Source organism: Anser anser (genome assembly GCF_964211835.1).
Source record: "Anser anser genome assembly, chromosome: 7".
NCBI lineage: Eukaryota > Metazoa > Chordata > Aves > Anseriformes > Anatidae > Anser > Anser anser.
Genome location: NC_139727.1, coordinates 40745138 through 40764720, shown reverse-complemented (window position 1 = coordinate 40764720; position 19583 = coordinate 40745138). Strand labels below are relative to the sequence as shown.

The 19583-nt window shown below is 48.3% G+C and overlaps 1 protein-coding gene across 4 annotated transcripts in view; it reads left to right on the top strand.

Moving 5' to 3' along the window:
- Positions 1–19583, top strand: part of TCERG1L (transcription elongation regulator 1 like) — an 84408-nt gene that overhangs the window by 11377 nt on the left and 53448 nt on the right. For all 4 annotated transcript variants that reach the window (XM_083843262.1, XM_083843261.1, XM_083843260.1 and 1 more), the window contains one exon: positions 4305–4493. In XM_083843262.1, coding sequence (XP_083699388.1) covers positions 4305–4493 — 189 coding nt within the window. The remainder of the gene's footprint in view (positions 1–4304; positions 4494–19583) is intronic.

Genomic DNA, 19583 nt, shown 5'->3' with positions numbered 1-19583 from the left:
TTACTAACTTCACTGACTCTCAGGCGAAGGTATTTAACCAACCGATATTTAATTGGTGTTTCATGTCATACAACTCTCGTAACATGCGTATCTGTTGACAGCCTTCAAAATGCTTATTACTTTAGATGTACATGGAAAGTATTACAAATCCCTTAGGATGCTACTCAATACTTGACAGTGTGTTTCTGCTAGTACTGAGTCCTTGCGTTCTTTTCATGAACTACCAAAGATCATTTGCATAGGGCTGAAATTTTGGCGATTGGAAAGCTGTGATATAAATTGAGTATTGTGTGGTTCCATATGTTCGGTAACCACATACATGGATAGAGATCCTTCAGCATGTTGATGTGGAACTCCATTTGTGTCAGAATTGTCTTTCAGTTCTTTCAGGTGGAAGAGAAGAGGCAGCAAGGTCAGTGTTTGAGTTAGTGGCCAGTTGTCCTCACCAGCAGGAGGTCCTCCGAAAGCCACAGAGCTCTTACAGAGCCTTTGTTGGGCGCTTGCAGTAGCTAATGGACTGAAAGGGGGTGGGGGGGGGGAAGGCATTTGAGTGGGTCTTTAAAAGAAGTGAAAAGGAAATACATTCACGTAGTTTCCTTTCCTCAATGGCAGCCAAAAAGTTCAAAAAGGTCTTTAGCCTGTTTGATTTTTTCCCTCCTCTTTTATTTCTTTAATTCAGGTCTTTGGGGAGATGCACATCTTTTTTGGGTAAAGATATCCTCCTGTAGGCAGAACTGAAGAAACAGACTGAAGGACTATATAGCCAAGTGTAATTTCAAATGTATTAAATTACATGTACAGTGAAGTTGCACAACACATGCATATATATGTGTTTTTTCTGAGAGAGAAGGTCTTGAATTAAATTACCCTTTTTTAGAGGAGTGAATCTTCATATCTCACAAGTGTTAGTAGTACTTACTTTTGTCTTGTTAAATTATTATTTTTTTTCCTTCAAGGTGGAAAATCTTGTTTCAGTTTTTCATGTGTTGTACCATACTGATAGCCCAAAGCTGGGTTTTGCTGTGTCCTTCCATCCCGCCGGGTGCTGCGGCCTGGCCGAGACCCGCTGTCCTACAGTCCCTGCATGTCTGTAGCCGACTGGCCTGGGTCTACCATGTGAAAATAGGTCTTCCAGATCAGCAACAAGGAGCTGGACACGATAAGAAACTTAGGCAGGTGACGCTGTGCTCGAATAAAAGAGAAGGTACAACAGATACAGCTCCTCTCCTGTGCCTGTAGACCCTATTCCACACAGATGTTAGCAGGTAGACCTTTGGAGATCGCCCATCAGTCAGTGTGCTGGGCTTGCTGCCCTATTCCATTGCCTTCACTGCATTTCACCGCCTTTGCTTAATTGTCTCTGAATAATCTCTTCACTGTTTCTTCAGCTGCTCTCCGCTCTTCGGTAATGTCACACAGAAACCTCAGATGTCTCCCCTAATCTGCTTGCTGGCGGGGAGCAGAGATGGCAGTCTGGGGAAGAATAGCAAAGTGGGTGTCTGTATCTTACTGCCCAGAATGCAGCATGCCTTGGCAAAAACAGGTTTGGAGAAACAACCATTGCTATTTTTTTTCCCTCAAGTGTATATTGGTGATGGTATTTTACTACTACTTGCAAGGCATTTGACTCTTGAAATTCAAGTAAATGAAGTCATTAAGTGTGATTCTAAGAAGCCCTTCCCAGAACTTTTTGGAAATACTTCCAGCAAAATCAGATTTGTTTCTGAGAAGAGCCGCTCCTCTCCAGCTATGCCGAATGCAGAAGAAAATCCCGATCTCTGAAGTCATGTCCTGGGCCAGGTTCCTATAGGAGTTTGCTTTGGAAATCATATTTTATCTTTGAGCCTGATAAATTGCTGAGATAGGTTGCTCAGTTGACTGCAAAGGAAGAGATGGGCTTGATGACCCCCAGGCACCCTGCTGGTGATACACTCTCAAGTATTAACAATTACAGGGGTAGTCCTTGCTTGATGGAATTATTTAGTAGGAGAGAGGGAGAGAGAGCCTCATCAAAGGCAGGGAAATCACCGAAACTTCTCTTTCGGCTGACTCATGAAACTTTAATAACGGAATTGATGAAACTTTAATAAGGACGCCCTGCTAACTCTACTGCTTCAAGAGTTTTACTCGTCTGTGCTCATAGAAGACTTTGGCTGTCCAAGCAGCGAAGACTTCGGTTATTTTGCTGCTTTCCTGGGCTCTTTGGGGGATTTGCGTCTTCTCCAAAATAAGAATCAATTGAGAAGTAAACAACCTTTCTGCTTGTGTACCCTGTAGGAAGCCAGTAGGAAAGTAATTTTTCCATGCAACATTAATTTTCATAAGAGTTACAGAAGATGTTTTGTTGATTTCTTTCTTCCCACCTGAGGCTGGCTGGAATTAGCAGGGAGTGTGATTTCTTGGGGGTGAGGTGTTTAACCTAACCGAAGAGCCGTGTTAGTTCTCCGGTGAATAAACGTGAAAACTGGTAAAATGGCTGCAGTAGTTGGACACTGATATTTTTGATATTTCCATTGTGACTTTGGCAGAATGATCTATTTTTCATCTATCGATGGTTGAATGATTAAACCTTTTAATATTATTTGTTAGTGTGTTTATTTTTGCCTGCATGCCTGTCGTATTAGTGCGTGTGCAGGTGTTTTAAATGGGTTCTGCTTGGAATTGACAAATGCAGTAGTGATAATGGAATTTTTCTGTGGTGCTTGCTGAAAACATTGACTTCTGTTTTGCTAAGAGAGAGCTTATTTTGTTGGCAATAATTATTACAAAGAGTTAGAAGCTAAGCTGCCAGAAGTTAGCACAATAAATAACCTCGAGAGCCCCAATTAGCTGTAACCAAAACGTTTTCCTTCCCAAACACTGACCCACTTTTCTCCCCCAGTGCTAACTGAGAGCAAAACAGCACTTAGCAGCTAAAATGCACAAAGTTCCAGGTGCGTGAATGCGGAGATGGATCTAAAACCCTGGCTGAGGTATCCGGGCTTCAGAGCTGGGCCGTGGCTGTGAGGGGGCGTGCTGGGGGTATGTCCCCCGCTGCTGACCGGGGCAGCACCCCCCGGCCCGAGGCGCGACGCTGAGCTGCCTTCGCACCTTCTGACGGGTCCTGGGCCCGCGCCTGGCGGGCAGCGGGTGCTCTGGGGCCGGGCGGAGGTACAAAAAATCTGGGAAATGCAGGAAATGCCTGCTGTGATGTGTCTGAGCAAATAGCAATTTTTTTTTTTTGCAGAGCTACAGTTGGCTCTTACTGCCTGAAGGATTTCCACACGAACTGCAAACACTTGCTAAATAACATAATAAGCTAATGATTGCTTAATTTTTGAATGCATAGCTCAGTATAGAGGGACTAACAGCTGGTGTTTGTCAAATTAGTTTTTTTCCTTAAGACTTTTTACTACTCATTTTCTTGTTTATTTAGCATACTTAGACAAGATTGAGCTCTAAAGGTCTACCCCTTAAGCTTGTAAGACTTTAAGGTAAATCTTACATAGTCAAAAGTGAATTTGAGCCTACATTTGGTGGACAACTTCAGAGCTCCTCTGTAAGATGATCAGAATTTTCTGCATGGCATGTTTTCAAGACGAATGTTACTATTAAATAAAACTTGCAGAACTCGGGTATTTGCTGGCATCTAACAGGACAACAGTCCAGTAGGTGACACTGACCTTGGATGTTGAATATAACGGGCAACACAAAGGTTCAGATTTGGAATCAGACGGCTTATATTTAGGAAAAGTCCGAATAAGGCTGTTTGTGAATAGTTGTGAAGCCGTGGCAGATGAAGTAAATACTGGTCGATATGTTCAACCTGTTGACTTCATTTATTATTGATTTTTTCATTTAAATTTAATAACTGCACAGCTTATGTATCACCCAATATTACTTTGCTTCGTCCCTCCAGGTTATAGTGGTGTGTTCACGTGCATGGGGTTTAAATATCTAAAAACGCACTAACCACAGGCTCAGACTTTTAGAATAATGGCAGTGAGGTGGGCAAGGGCTCTGGTGCCTGTGATGCTGCACGAGTCCCGTAGCCTTGGACAAGGCATTGTATAAAATAAAACTTATATTTAAATGGTGCCATTACGTGTGCTTTTTGCAGAAAACTCAAAGGTTTCAAAAGCAGTGTTAAAGTATTTTCAGAATCTAGCATCTCATGAAGGTGGACTTGCGTAGTGGAAGCCAGGTGGGGAACGTGCCACGTAGTTGTGCCAACTTGTGTTAAAATTCAAAATGCTGAAAACGTTCTGACGTAAATCCACCGGTTTCCAATTAAAAATAAAATGTTGTATCTCATTCTTCCCCAGGTGGTTGCCAGAATAGCCTTAAACCGGTCAGCAGCAATCAAACCCTTGCGTTGGCCGCAGCAGCCACTGCGGCGATGATGTCGGTGGAGTCTGAAGCCCCTCAAGGACCTTCGCCTCCGAGCATCCAGCCCTGCCATGTGCTGACCTTCTCGCCCATCAAAATTCCAGTGTTGACTTCACCTTTTCCAGGTAAGGCTTTTTTTGGTGGCATTAAGAAGCAGCTTATTATACTTTGCAACGGAGAGAGGCTTCTGTGTATGGGTCTTGCTGTCAGCGTGCTCTCGTAAATGTTTAGTGGATACAGGTGGTGTACAGGTGCTTTTCTGGAATTAAAGTTATTTTTTCTGGTGCTGTTTAGAGGTGCTTTCTGAAAGCGTGTTAAAAGTAAGTTCAAAACAGTATGTGTCAGTAGTTTTTAGACACGCTGTGACATTTACAGGTACTACGTGAACTGAGTTGCATCCTCTGTCACCTTAGTAAGAAAACACGCTCTTAGTGTCACTCAGCCTTTGCAGCAGATCCTCAGGTTGTGGTGGTGGCAGTTGAAAGGTATCTGCTGGAAATAGAATCACGGAATCTCCCACGTTGAAGTGACCCACTGGGACCGTCGAGTCTAATTCCTGGTTTCATGCAGGTCTCCCCAGGAACCAAACCCTGTGTCTGAGAGCGTTGTCCAAATGCTCCTTGAACTCCAGCAGGCTCAGGGCTCTGACTGCTGCCCTGGGCAGCCTGTCCCAGTGCCCGACCACCTCTGCGTGCAGAACCTTTCCCTAACCCCAGCCTGAGCCTCCCCTGTCCCAGCTCCATGCCGTCCCCTCGGGTCCTGTCGCTGTCCCCAGAGAGCAGAGCTCAGCGCCTGCCCCTCCGCTCCCCTCGGGAGGGAGCTGCAGGCCGCCATGAATTGTAGATGTACAATAACATTGCAGACAAGTAGGTGGTTTGGCTGTTTATAAAGTGTACTGGAGGAATGGAGCCTTGGTCTTCTACTTTTCATGATAGGTTTGGATGTGGTGCTTACTGGAAAAGCTCCTGTTCTCTTAGCGTGACAACACGTAACGACTTTCTGAACGTGATACCCAGGGAGGTACTGTGGCATCCCCCACTCGCTGTGGAAAGCTGTCTGATTTAAGTCTTTGGGATAATTTTTGAAACTATTTGTGCTTTGAATGCTTAAGTATATATTTTTGAAATGCAGTATATCGGTAAAGTTTAAAATCTTATTTTTGGTGCATTTCGCATCTTTTTGATACTTGAAGTGTAACACAGCAAAATACAGCGAGATTAAAATTTTGCGGAAAATTTGCAGTCCTGATATTAGCTGTTCAGATGAAATCTTCGTATGAAAAATGTATCTCAGTAATTATTGTTCCTGTTGAGCAGTCATTAGAACCGCTCAGATAAATGACTGCCAAGGAAGCACAGCAGCGTGTTTATCTTCACGGAGTCTGAGGAGCAAACGTTCCCGTAGGAATAAAGCCGTTCAGACTTGGAGAAAGGGCTGTGCTCTCATCGGAATACTGTCCTGGTTTGGCTGGCCCAAAGGGGGGCTCCCTGCCACGTGGTGTCGTGTGGGACAAGGAATATGGGGTGGCTGTCAGGGAGCTGCCGCTGCTGGGTCTGCCTGGGCACCGACTGGTGGGTGGTGAGCGATTGCTTTGTGCATCACTTGGTTTGGGTAGATGTTATGTACCTCTTTCTCCTCCTTTTCTGTCCTATTGAAGTGTTTTTGTCCCGACCCCTGAGGTGTACCTGTTTTCTGGTTCCCTCCCCATCACAGTGGGGGTGTGGGCGAGTGGCGGTGCGGTGCTGAGCTGCCTTCGGTTAGACCACAACAGCCCTTTTGGTGCCCAGTGTGGGGCACGAAGGGTTGGGATAACAACGCATGTGACCAGATTTTAATATTTGTGGGTTGCTCAGACTAGCACGGTCCTGTTGCTATGCCTCCTGCATGTGTTCCCAGCTTTGTGTAAGGTTGACCAACTATTTAAGAATACCGCCCGGAGATCTGCCCTGAGGCAGGATGGCTGCGGGTGGCGAGGTGTGTGGGAGGACGTGGGCAGGTGTTTATCAGGATTGTCACCTCCGATGGCTTTGGAATTCAGCCCTGAACAAATGCAGAATCCTAAAAAGATGACAGAATGTTTTAGAAAGGTATGGCCCGACCTTGGCAGTGCCGGAGATGTACAGCTCGCTGTGCTGTGCTGGGTGCTGCCTGTGCCCATCAGATGCCCTCGGTACTGTTTGGCTCCTTGCAGAGGAAGCAAATGCCTCTGGGCCTGGGCCTCTGGTTCAGGCCCCGCAGCTGAACCAGGGCCATCCCGTGCTGGTGTCAGTCGTCCCTGTATTCAAGGAGAAGCAACGGATGTGAAAGCCAGGTCTCTTAAAGGAAGAAACTTGACTAAGAAGGGGAAGGAGGAAGAAGAGGACGAGGCAGGCTACTCCAAAGCAGGCCCATCGCGGGAGCAGGAGGAGGAGGAGGCAGATCTCACGAACAAGGCAGTAACTGCGCGAATCCCTGTCCCTGGGTGAGCTGCAGGATATGCAGAAAGATTTCAGTTGTCGTCCGGGTGAGCACACTGTCACCTGGCCGCTCCAACCCTGGGTAGCGGGGCCAGTGGCTTGGAACTGGGGACAGGGAACCAGGCAGCTGGGGTCCCTCGCTAGGGCAGGTGGTTGGCAGAGTTGGTGGCACTTCCCGCTGAGTGGTGTTTGACCCACAGAGATTATTTCGCCTGTTTGTAAGCGAGCATCTTGGAGGAGAATCCAGAGGGGAAGAAAATCATTCTTTTTCCATACCAAAAAACAAATTTAGATGCCAGATGTATTCTTCCTTGAATTGAGATGCTCAGGCGCTCTTGGAAGAAGCAGTCACAGGACTTTTGATTTACAGCTGCAGTAGCGAGCCCTGCATGAATTGTATTAGGCATGATAGAATATTATAATATCATGGAGCTATGCCGTTCAGATAACTGGCTCAGCTCTGCAATGATAAACATGTCAGGCCATGATAATTGTTGCTTTCCTTTCGAATGAGTGTGTGATAGGCTATCAACTATCATGCTTTGAGTGCCTGAGCAATCATCCTATTATCAATCTTTCACAATAAACCACACACTTCTGGGTGTTTTCTCCTACAGAATATATAGTAGCTTTTTAGAAAGGAAAGCTTGGAAATGCCCAGTACATACAAAATAAACTGGAGATTCAGCTAACCATTTTTCTCTATTAATCATCATCTCTGGAGGGATGGCTATTTCCTTTGCAAAGGCTTACATAAAACATTTTTATGAAATTCCTTTTTATTGTGCTCGCAGTAAAGAGGACTCTAAGGTGTTCATTTTAAATTATCTTTGTCAACATGAGCTTGATGAACAGCTTCCTGAACTTCTGCCGCGTTCGGCGCGTTGTGGGCTAGGTGGTAGCACGAGGGATCGACGCCTGGCCTTGGGGCTGGGGTGGCTCTGAGCACGGGGCAGCGTCGGCTGACCAGGTCCACAAATACAGACATAGCGACCTGATTAAATAAATAAATACGAGTGTGCGTGTGTTCGTAAATGCTAATGAATGAATCAGAGTTTGGATAGACGTGAGTGAAAAGGCAAAAAGACGCGCTGGCTAAAAGCTTTGCAGAAACGTTAGAAATAAGCTCTGCTGTGCGTACTGCAGCTGCCAGAGGACTGCCTGTGATCTCCCCTGAAATACCCAGCAGGCGAGATGGTGCAGTTGGATTTAACTTTCAGGACAAAAATGGTCAGCTGGTCCAAGGCAGCTATCCGCTGTCAAAAGTAAATGTCTCCATTGCCATGTAAGTTAATGACCGGGAAGGCCTCAAGAAAGAGTAATTTAATTTACAGATAATCCCAAGTGCATAGCGTACTTTGTAACCCCGTCTGCCTTTCAGTTAAAAACATCAGTGTGCTGACGCTTATTAAGGATGACTTACAGTTCTCCCAGAAAAATAAATCTTTGAGAGCACATAATCGGCGGGCCCTGGGGCAGCTGCATTTTTCTTGTTTCATGTATGATTTATAAAGTAACGTGGTAATTAATGAACTTCCCATGTTCTCCTTGTCTCAAGTTTGTGAGGCGATGTTCTTGTGGTATGAATGAACTTAAGGAACAAAGCAGAAGATTAAATTATTTCCACGTTAAATCTACAGGTATCTCGGTGTCTGAGGCTGAACGGGGCGCTTGGTTATCCGCCGTTAATTGATTATTCCGGAGATAGGTGTTACACCGCCGCGTGTAGTATTGTATTTCGAGTCACAGCAGTTCGTTCAATCAATAAGCCTATAATTGACTGAATATCTGTTTCTAGGGAGGTTTTCTACCGTGCCTCCCTGCGGCGCGGTACCCCTGAGCTCTCCGCCGGCCCCGCGGGTGGGGGTCGGTCGGTAACGGGGTGCTGGGGGCGTCCCGGTGCTGCGCTGCGCCGCCCCCCCGAGGAAGGCTCTTGGAGCTTCTGGGGAGCGCATCGCTGCGGGCTGGGGGAGCACACAGTGCTCAGCCCCAAGGGCTGGTGGTGCTGCTTCTGGCACTTCTCGTTTGGGCGCTCCTCTCCCTTTTTTTAAAAAAAAAAAATTATAAATATAACTTTATATATATATATATGGTGTGGAGGTACCTTGGGAAAGTCACAGAAGTTTGTCCCAGCCAGTGGCTCGGTAGGTTTCTGTGGCGATGTGATACCCAAAATTTTTGCAGGTGAAAACCGATGTCCATCAGACTTGATTTCCAGTTTTTCTCCTCTTTGGCTATTCCAGTCTTAAAACTGCTGATCTCAAACCCATCCAGATAAGCCCCGTGGCCCCTTAGGGCCAGTCCCGTCTCCCATGCGCTCCGCTGCAGCCTGCCCTTGGCAGCCCCCCGGGCGCCTTGGCCAGGGCAGAGTTCCTGGCTTTAGGCTGGGAAGAAGAAACAGCACGCGGAAGGTACCGCGCCGTTCTGTAGCGAACACTGGTAAAATATGGCTTGGCTGCCCTCTAATGAGGAATATCCGGAAGGTTGTGCCTACACCGGCTCCTGAAAGCAGCTGAAGCTGTAATAGTTAGGGACTCCTGTAGTGATAAAAGTACTGCCTCGCTTCCTTTAAGCACTGCGAAGCCTGAAGCCTTTTTGGTAAAAGGGAGCTGCAGCAGAACCCGCAGGTGGCCGATGTCCCGCGTCAGGCTAAGGGCGAGGTCGCCAACTAAATGCTGGTGCTGCCGGGGTGGCCCCGGCTCAGCCAAGCCCCTGGCTCTTTGCTTCTCCTCCCGATGCCCGTGGGTCCAGTGCAGCAGGGCCGCCTCGGTTGGCCTTGTGTTCACCAGGATAAAACGCGGGGAGCTGAGGATGGAGCCGCTTGGTAGCGCGGGGTAGCGAGAAGTGTCTGAGCACAGCTTTGTGAGCTGCTCGGTTCTGCTGAGCGTAGGGGAAGTGGTTTAAGATCAATCAGATAAAATTGAGACAGGTCCAGAAATGCTGTCGGAGCTCCGTTTTAGGTTATTTCTTCCTTTTTTCCCTTTTTCATCTGTTGGTGGTTCTGCTCCTGCATGTGCCAGGCAAAATGTTCCATTTAATGTCATCCTTGCTGTTAGCTTGGGTTTTGTGCCAGATCTAACGTAAAGACTAAACAGGAGCTTGTGGAGATGCAGCTACACAGCGATCTGTGCTGGGTCTTCGTGCTTGTTTGCTCTGCTGGTAGAGAGAGAACTTAATTTCCAGCAGTATCAAGCCAAGCCTTTGAAGAGGACTCTCTTAAAACAAACAAACAAAAAAAACTACCGCCAGCAAACCAAACCAAAACCCGATAAACTTCCAGATTTAAAGCTTTGTGGCACTTCAGGTATAGAATATCTGGCGATCTCTAATGCCTTTTTTATGGCTACTGTATTAGGAGCTGGGGTATTTGTTTTTTCACATACAATTTCTTAATTATTCAAATGGGAAAGGTAAGGTAGGAGTGTGTGGTTATGGACTCTCTAAATTAGCAGTGAGTACAAATATTAAAAAAGGCACCATCTGCCATAGAAGCCATTTGCCACCTGTTCTCTTCCTTTCAGAATTATTTAATGGTTTAAATTTAATGTTTTACCCTGCCACAGAACAGCTGGGAAGTGACTAAGTATTTTTCCTATCAGTAACTTAACGGCCAAGCGTCATTATATGTTCAAAACACCTCGTAGTGCCAGAGTTTTTCTACATGCTCTTTCATGTGTCTGTCAGCTTGCTTCATTAGCAAATTCTGCTGATACAAAACACATTTTCATAACAACAATTACTCAGTTATTTTTATGGCGTTTTGGGGGGGGGAAACAGCTTCTCTCCACAGCAGAGAGGCGCTGGCTATGCAGAGCGCTGAGGTCCCAGCGGGTGCTGGGGGAGAGCCGTGGTCACGGCTGTGCCGTCCTCGCGTCCTGCTGCCTCCTCCTCATGAGACTGGATGCGGGGGGCTGGGTGATGCTTGTCCGTAACAGTCGGTTCGTCAGGGTGCTAATTAAGGAGTAAGGCCAGCCCGCTCGCCCGCTCTGGTGCCTTGAAGCTACCCAGAGCCTGTGCTGGGCGAGCAGAGCCACATGGCAGTGAGCTGAGAGCTGAGCTGGTGTTGGACCACAGCAGTTGGTGTTCCACTGCTTGGGGGCTTTATCCAGCCTCTGTTGCAAGTATAAAATCATGAATTAAAAAAAAAAAAAAAAGAAACCAAGCTTGTACACGTCTGGCATTCAGACGGCTTCTCTGGGCTCTGCTGGTCTGGGTGAGCTCTGCTGGGCTTTGGTGGTGGCTCTCCTTGTTTTTCCCTAGTAAGCCTTTCATATCGCTAAGATAATTCACTCGGTGGTAGTTTTCCTTCTGCATTTGTTAGTTATGAGTGTCTAGCCCATACATTCCCGGAATTCATAGATTGCAGGTGAGCAGGAAATAACATTTATGGAAAATCATGAGCAATTCCAAATATTCCCAACAAAATTTTGGCATTAATATCCTTGGGAAGCTTTTTTCCCTGCCTCATTTCTGGGTGTCCTGTGTGTCTAGCAGTAAAAACAAGCTCGGCTCTGAATACTGAGTAGTTCTAACAAGCTCATTGTAAATGATCTGCCCAGCTTTAATGCTGTGTAACGAAGCAAGCAAATGAATGTTTATAGTTATTAAAGTGATAACTTCCTACTCGACCTAATATTCAGCATAAAATTACTTCTCAGTTTTATATCTGTGTTGGCACATGCAAAGGAAGGCATGCACGTACAGCGGTTTTCTGAGCTAGAATCATGCCAGAGATCCCATTTAAATACCAATTCTCTCCTACTGCTGGACAGCAAACCTCTGCTGAAAACTGAAGTGCTCAGCAGATCGTCCTGACGGTGATTCCTTGTGTGCAAATTCAGCCTGTTGCTTTTGGTGGCCCAGCACGGCGTGGCTGGTACGGAGGGGCTACAGAGGCAAATGTTGCACGGAAAGGCGCTGCAGGGAGGTGTCGGGCAGAACTTCTTCATACTGAAGTTTCCCACAGCATCCCCACTGAAAAATGAAGTCGGTCGGGGACACTTATTGATGCAAGTAAGTGGATGGACGGATCTGAACTGGCTTTCTGGACCACGGTTCAGTTAGCCTGTACAGATAGCTGGGGGTTTCCGAGGCGTTCTGATGGAGTCTGAGCACTTCAGTTACCCCTATGGAAGTGCACCTGTAACCCTCCTTTTGCTGGAATCGTGTTGACGTGACCAAGTGCGGGTAGAAGGCAGGGTGCCCCGCTGGGACAGCAGCACTCTGCGCAGGGGCCGTACTGCTGCGGGGCTCCGTCCGTCCCGCAGGAGCCCTGCACGGGGGGCATCAGGTACACGTCTGTGCTGCTCGGGTTGCGCCCTGTGCCTGTAAGCGGCTGCTTGCTGTTGTGGGAACCGGGTGGAATGGGTTCGGTGTCTTGAGTGCGCTCTCAGGATATTGACAATAGCAAAAACGTAATTAAATATTTCATGTCCTAGTTAGAAAAGGCAAACAACCCAAATCCTTCCATTCATGCCCAACTGTTTGCTTGGTAAATGTCATAAAAGTTGGACTTAATTTACTCTGTTTAACTACTTGTTAAAACAAGTAGTAGTTTTTTTTTTCCCTTTGAACAATGCTAGTACGCTGCTGTAGAGGGAGTTTAAATCCGATTTCATGTGTTAGCAATAACATTTACTCTGCCAAAATACCTGCGGGGTGTTTTGTTCCCCATTCAAGAGACAAATAAGTTGCAGACCTAGGCGGTTATCGCTGCCGGTACTTGAGATTAGCGCTAACACAGCGCTTGCTCCCAGAGGAAGGAAGAGGCACGTGAGGGAGCCGTGCCCACGGTGGCTGCGTTTCTCGCTGCGCCCCGGGGCTGCTGCCCCCTCGCCACGGCACGCGGGCTGCGGGCTCAGAGCCTGGCGCTCTCCTTGTGCCCTGCGATCCTTCCGCCAGCCTCACGCTGTCCTCAGGTCTGCCTCAGGAGTTTTGAAGTCCTGGCTTGGCTGGAGGGGGATGCCAGCCTTCCCTGGGGCTGCTCCCCGTTGCGCGGCGGTTCCTGCAGGCTGGGATCTCCTTTTCCATTGAGAAAAGGGCTTGGCTCTTCTGCCTCCCGCCTGGCTCTTCCACCTCCCGTATCCTCCTGAGGTGCTGAGCTGCCCCCTCACCGCTGTGGGTCAGGTGTCGATGTCTGCGGTCTGTACCCCTGCTCTAACACTTCAGCGCCTGCCTAAGTCTGTTCAGCTCCTCCTCATCAGCAGCACGAGGCATCTTTTTTCACCACGGGAGACCTTTCCATAAAGGATCTTCCTGCTTCACGTTTTTTTCCCCACTGCAGACTAACATTTAGTTTCTGTTGCTTAGAGCAGTCTCGTATCTGAACTTCATATATTGTCAGAGTAGCAGAAGTCTTAGGAGAAAAAAACAAATTGACTGAAATGAAGAAATAGGCCTTGCAAGGATAATGGGATGGTTTGGAGCAGAGAGAGTCGTTACGTTGCCCCCCTCAGGAGGAGATGCGCGGACAAGAATTACTGTTCCTGTTCGTGAGGCTTAAATCAGCTGAAGGAACAAATTGTTGTGGTGACTGCTGGTGTTGTTTCCTTAAATTTATTTATGCAATTAAACCATTTGGAACTTGGTATGCATTTTCAGGGCTTAATAAAGTTAGGATGCGATGTTGCTGCAATGCGAAATAACTCACGGTGTGGTGACGCAAAGCCATCCCACGTCCCCTCTGAGCCGCTTACTGGTCCTCGCCCGGCGCTGGGGGATCTCAGAACACGGCGAAGGAGCGCGTTTTGCTAAGGTCCGTATAAAAGATGGAGAGATGCTCAGGAATGATACTGCTTCCTATGTATTTCTCTTTCACTAGAGGAAATCTTAACTTATCAGCGAGAAGAGAGAAGCTGGCTTTTCTTCTTTATTATTGGTTTTTACAGTTTTTGCAGCCAATTTTGTTGGTTTATTTTGACATCGTAAAAGGAAGCTGTAGTGGGGATTTGACCCTGCACGCTCTTAACATTTAATCTGAATCTGTGGTACTGAGCCCGGTCTGGCTGTTGAGTAAACGTGGTGCAGGAACAGCACGGGGTGGGGGAAGGAAGGCATCCTGCGGTTCCTGGGGATGGATTGCTTCCTGGAGCCGTTCTTCAGAATCTGCAGAGTTTTGTTCCTTCTTGTGGAAGATGCTCATTATGGCGTGTGAGATAAAGGAATAATTTCACAGCACTCACTGCAATGCCACGTGCCCTAGAAAGGCTGCTATCCTGTGTATTTTCTCCTAAACAGTTTGTCTGGTGTAATTGTGAACTTGCTGAGTACATTCCATGCCACAGAAGCATGCCTCGGATCATTTCAGAATGCTGTTACACTTTATTGTGTTTAATTTCCAAGATTGAGACGTACCTCCTTGGAGGTTTGTTCTGAAGAAAACCAAGTGTACATACAAGGGTCAGGGGGCCATGGCACTAATGTGCTCTTGTCCCTCAGCGGCTGGGAGCAGAGCTGAGGGCCCGGGCAGCTCTGATCTGAGCACCAGGGAGGGGGCTCCTGCCCCTCTCCTGACTGCCGCATGCTGCATGGGAAGTGGGATTTTTATAATTGTCATTATATTGAAAACTTTTTCTTCTATCCAGTCTCTATCCAGAACAGCTCTGCCCGTTCTGCCTCTTAGATGGCGGGAAAGAAATGCCCAGCGATTTCCATGGCCGCTTTAGCTGAAGTCAGGAGCCCAGCGGATGTTCTCTGGTTGACTTGTGTTTCTCGGTCTGGCCCCAATATATGTGTAAATAAATTTAACGAGGTAAAATGAATCTTGGCTTGTTGGCCAGAATATAAATAAGGAAAATTAATTAAATTCCGTGCTCTTAAGCGTGCCATAGGTGCTTCCCTAGAGTAGCTAAATAGAATTTCATTGATTTTATTGCAAATTTAGTTCTGTTGATCGCATTCGGAGTGAGTTGATAATGTTTCTGCAAACAAGGCAGGAGTCCTGGCAGCCCCGCTGGGGAAGGGCTGCTGCTGGCACCGCGCTGAACGCTCACCCCGCGCAGCAGCCAAACACGGATTATTTGGATAAAGGACTTGGTTTGAATTGCAAAATCCATCGCCAGCGCTGGGGAGGCTGCGTCTGCAGCGGCGGCTCTGCTGGACCCCGACCCTGCGGAGCGATGTGAAGTGAGGGCAGATGCCGTCGTGTCAGCCAGCCCCGAAAAGCTGGGATAAGGTGCTGGGATGAGAGCTGCGCAGCTGAAGGCTCCCCAGGAGCTGCGCTGATGTTTGCCGATGAGCCGGCAGCAAACAGCACAAAGGAGAGAGGCCGCCTGTCTTGTTACTGGTCTGTAGAACAGCTCGAGGAGCAGGCAGCGGTTTAACCAGACCACTGTGCCTTCCAGAAATGAAAAAAATTCCTGCCACACACTGCATCGTGTCGACTTCCACGCTAATTTCCAAAGCCAGTCATTCTGAACCTTGGCTCAAACACCCTCATTGCACAAGTGTGTAAGAAATGGGAAAATGGTGGAATCACATTCCTGGTTCCTGTGTTACTGATTTTTAAATTCCCAAACTAATTTATAACTCAAATCCTCCTAGAAATAAGTATTTGAAGATTTTTCTCCAAAATACAAAAGATTAGTTCATGCAGAAATAATTACTTCGCTCCGACAGGCAGAAAGCTGAAGTTCCAGAGGTTTGATACCGCATAACTCGCTGTATTCTTTCAGAATTACATCCTATTAAACTACAAGATTGAAATTTTATGCCGGAGTTGGTTTTCATAAGACTGGAAATAGATCATAAAAGTTGTGCAGATGTGAACGTATTAACGAGCAGCGAGCGGCATCGCCCGAGAGGGATCCGCTGAGGAGTAGCCCCTGCCTGGCGCCTAAGGGGGCCTCCGCGGTGCCGAGGGCAGCACGGGGAGAGCAGGGGGGCAGCAGGGGGGCACGGCACTGATGTCTCCCTCTGCAGCACGTGGGATCGTGCCGCCCAGCAGCAGTTGTGAGCAAGGAAGCGATCGGGATGCGATGCCCTGGGAGCCGCTCCCCGTCCCGGGGCAGGAGGCAGCCCTGCAGCGTGCAGCCCCTGCCTTGCCGCCTTCCCCCCGCGTACATCTGGGGCAGACACAGGCTTACAGCTTCCCTTCCTGGCAGGAGGCGGGGAGGGGTGTGCGGTCTGGCTGCTCCTGGAAAGAGGGCCAGGCTGGTTTCAGAGGGAAAATAAAGATAAACGGGGGCCTTCCATCAGCGTGGCCTCGTTGGCTGGGCAAGCAGGAGGAGATCGGCAGAGGCCCTGCAGACTCCTCACGAATGAGGGTGAAGCCCGGGGGCTGTTCCTGTGCCCCGGCCCCGAGGGGCCCAGGGGCTGGCTTCTTGCTGGTGCCTGTGTTCCAGTGGGGTGGCACGCGAGGCTCTGTCCCCAGCTGCCCGTGGATAACCCCAAAAGCCATCCGCCCAGTGCCCAATGTCATGGTCCTCGGGTGGGGAAGGCCCTCTGTGTGGCAGTTCAGGCAAGACGTCGCTGGATGGAGGGACGTGCTGCAAATCTCTCGCTAACTTTTCTCCCAGCCCAGGGTGCCGCGTTTCGCTCTGTGCGGCAGCAGAACCAGCGGTGCCTGGAATGAGCTCGGCGGAGTTTGAGATGCGTGCCCTAGGCGCGCACACAAGAACCACTGCTAGAAAAACAGGGGCTCAAATGCGGCTCCTCTGAGCCATCAGTTACATCTCATTTGTGTCTTACTGAAGAGTGAAATACTAATGTCCTGAGCGTGCCCTTTATAAGTGGGAATTAAGGGGAAATAATCTTTAAAAAGCCTACAGCAGGGAATTCAGATATATTTAAATTACAGATACTGGCATATCAATCTTAATAAATGCGTTATTTTAAACATCAGGAAGTGATCAAGATGCTGGAAATAGGCTGCCTCAGTCCTGGTGCTGTAAGGCACGCGGGCAGAACGAGGCAGCGGGTAGGGCTTCTGGTGCCAGGGGCGGCCCCGCGGTGTCGCTCAGCGATGCTCGCGGTTTGGGCAGGGCATCAGCTGTGGGATGCGTGGGCCCGGCCGCGGCCGCGGCCTCCCGCTCTGCCTGGTGCCTGCATGTTGGGAGGTGAGATGCTCCAGAAGGGACCATCGGCGTGCCGTCGTCTTGTGCCGGCTGGCGTCGGTTCATCTGGCTGTTAGCACAGAGCACTTCTGTGCTTCACCTTCCCCCGAGGAAATGTCTGTGCAAATCAGCGGGTAACCATATTTGTATATTCTTAAGTGAGCAGGAAGGCTTGGTTTCACTTTGTACGCGGCTTGTTTTCCTGGTAAATCCAGAGGATGATAGAATTCTGTGGGCTTTGTAAATCACACAAAATAAGCATCCTGATTTCATTCACTTTTTGCAAATGAATGGTTTGACTTTCTGTGCGGCATCGCGTAAACACAATGTCCTCTCTTTTGTTATGTCTAGCAGGTGCGCGCTGTTTACCGTAGGCAAAGATGATTTTGCTGGGAGAATGGTAATGTTTGATTTTTTTTCTGTATTAGCATATTGTTTGCTTTCCAGAGGATTGTATTCACTGGGTTGCTTGGTTTTAGAAGGCTGTAATCACTTTGAAAAGGATAAAGATAACTGTCCTGCTGCTGCTCGCTGTGGAACGATTCAATAACATTGTGTACATTTCCTCTGCAAACACGCGGTGCTGGCCACACGTACCCGAGGGGTATTACATGAATTAATTTAATTATTATGTGGCAGCGAGTTTGTACTGCTTGTGGAAACGCAAACGAAGATGAGTCCTAACGCGCTTCATGGAAATGAACTTCAGGAGTTGTAACGGTGGCACTTAGAAGGCAAAGGAACACCAGCACCGTGCTGGGGCGACTGGGGCAGAACTTGCCTGTAAAATGTTGTGGCTGTTTGTCTATTTTTGGCCAAAGAGTTGGAGATCGGGTATCATACTGCCTCAAATGTTGTCTTTATCAGAGTGGGCACCCAACTCTTAGGTGTCCGAGTTTTTGGACTAATTCTAGCACTACCACCTTTTTTGTAATGAAGTTGCCTCCCCTGTTAAAGCAGGCAGAGCTGGGTGGAAAAGTACGCTCCCTCCTGGTGACAGTGGTTTGGACAGAAGGAGCACGCCCATGTTTCTAATACGGAAGAACAGGTAAGTTGGTGCTAGGGTAGCTTCGGTTATGGTTTGGTGCTTAGGAGAAATCTTTGTCAGAAAGGACAGCTTTCCTGGTTGGAGGAAGAGAAGCTAACTCGGAAAATGCAGAGCTGGAGCTCTGCCCCGGCTATTGCACAGTCTGTGATTACTGGAAGAGATTCAGGGAGTTAATTAATGGAAGCAAGAGCAGGGAATCTAATTTCACACTTGATGTATGTAGCTGTTAGGAAGCGTACTTTAAATGGTGTTTAAAAACCCTGTAACTAAATATATCAAGATCGGTCCTGGAGTTGAAATTTTATTGGCACCTCTCGTGGTTCCTGTCTGTGACCGTCCGAGCCCTGGAGAAGCAGGAGGACGTGAAATGGTGGCCGCGGGGAATCCTGTCTCCGTGGCTTCAAACAAGGAACCAGTCTTTAATGGCTCAGAAGCTGGATGTCTTCTGGGTTATGCTGTTTGCCTTGAAAAATAGAAAGGGTGCAGATTTCTGGGCAAGGTTTGTATTTCCAAATTATGTGAAGATGGACTCTAATCCCAAGCCAAGCACCATGAGCGTTGCGTACAGCCGAGGTTCAGACACGGGGGCACCAGCTGAGATGTTGGGGATTTCAGTAATTTACTTTTCTGAACACGGGGCTTAAAAACTGTGGTGGTGTTCAATAGTCTTGTTGTTTCTGTTATTTAAGTAAGTCACTTAACACCGTTATTACGACCGGTATTGCAGTGAGAAATTCATTAGAAGTCAGGAATTGGTCTGTGTTAGCTCTCGCTGCCCCCGGAAGCTGGGGTGTAAGTTGGGATTTCGTTCCGCTGAGCCCGGCGGTGCAGGGGATGGCTGGTGTCACGCGCGGAGGGGCTCGGTCCCTGCGGCGGATGGCGCTGTGCGGAGGTGCTGGGGGACGGGGCGGGCTGCTCGGCACGGCGCGTCCCCAGGAGGGCGCAGGGGTGTGCGGAACCGCTGCCCCCCGAAAGGCGAGAAACGAGGAGGCCAAAAACCCATCTCAGAACGATTCCTCCGGGAAACCTTTTAAATCAAGAAGCCTCTGCTTTCCCATGTGCAGCAGCGAGACTTTCTCGAAAAGCAATCAGAGGTTTAACCGTCTGCAATTAACGGCTTCTGACGGACAAGTGCCAGCGCTGCGGGCGCGGGAGGGTGCTGGGGAGGCCGGGGGCGCGCGGTGCAGGGGCTGGGGGCTCCCCCCGGCACCCGGTGGTGCTGTGCGGGCGCTGCGGTGCCGGCTGGCCGAGCTCGCCCTGAGTCAGGAGTGCTGCTGTGCCTGGGTCACCGCCACCAGAACTGTTTCTTGGATTCTGGGGGGTCACTTGGTTTTTAACCTGTGGTATTTACAAGCATGAATAATACGGTGTGCTGTATATATATGGCTAAACCTGGCAATTTAGCTGTAAGCTTTTAAGCTTTTTGACTAGTTTTGACTTCACTTTGGTTTTGAAGTCACTCTGGCTTTACTTTTTTCTCTGCTCATCTGTTGGAAATTATTCAAAAATGGAGAAAAAAAAAAAAGGCAGGTTACTGAAAGGAGACAAAAGGACAAAAATAGGTGGAGGAAATAATTCCCCATTGCTGTTCCTTGGCAGCAGTTGTGCCCTGACGTTTGGTTCTTACTGTGCAGATGTACAGAAGTGTTTGCTCTCTCT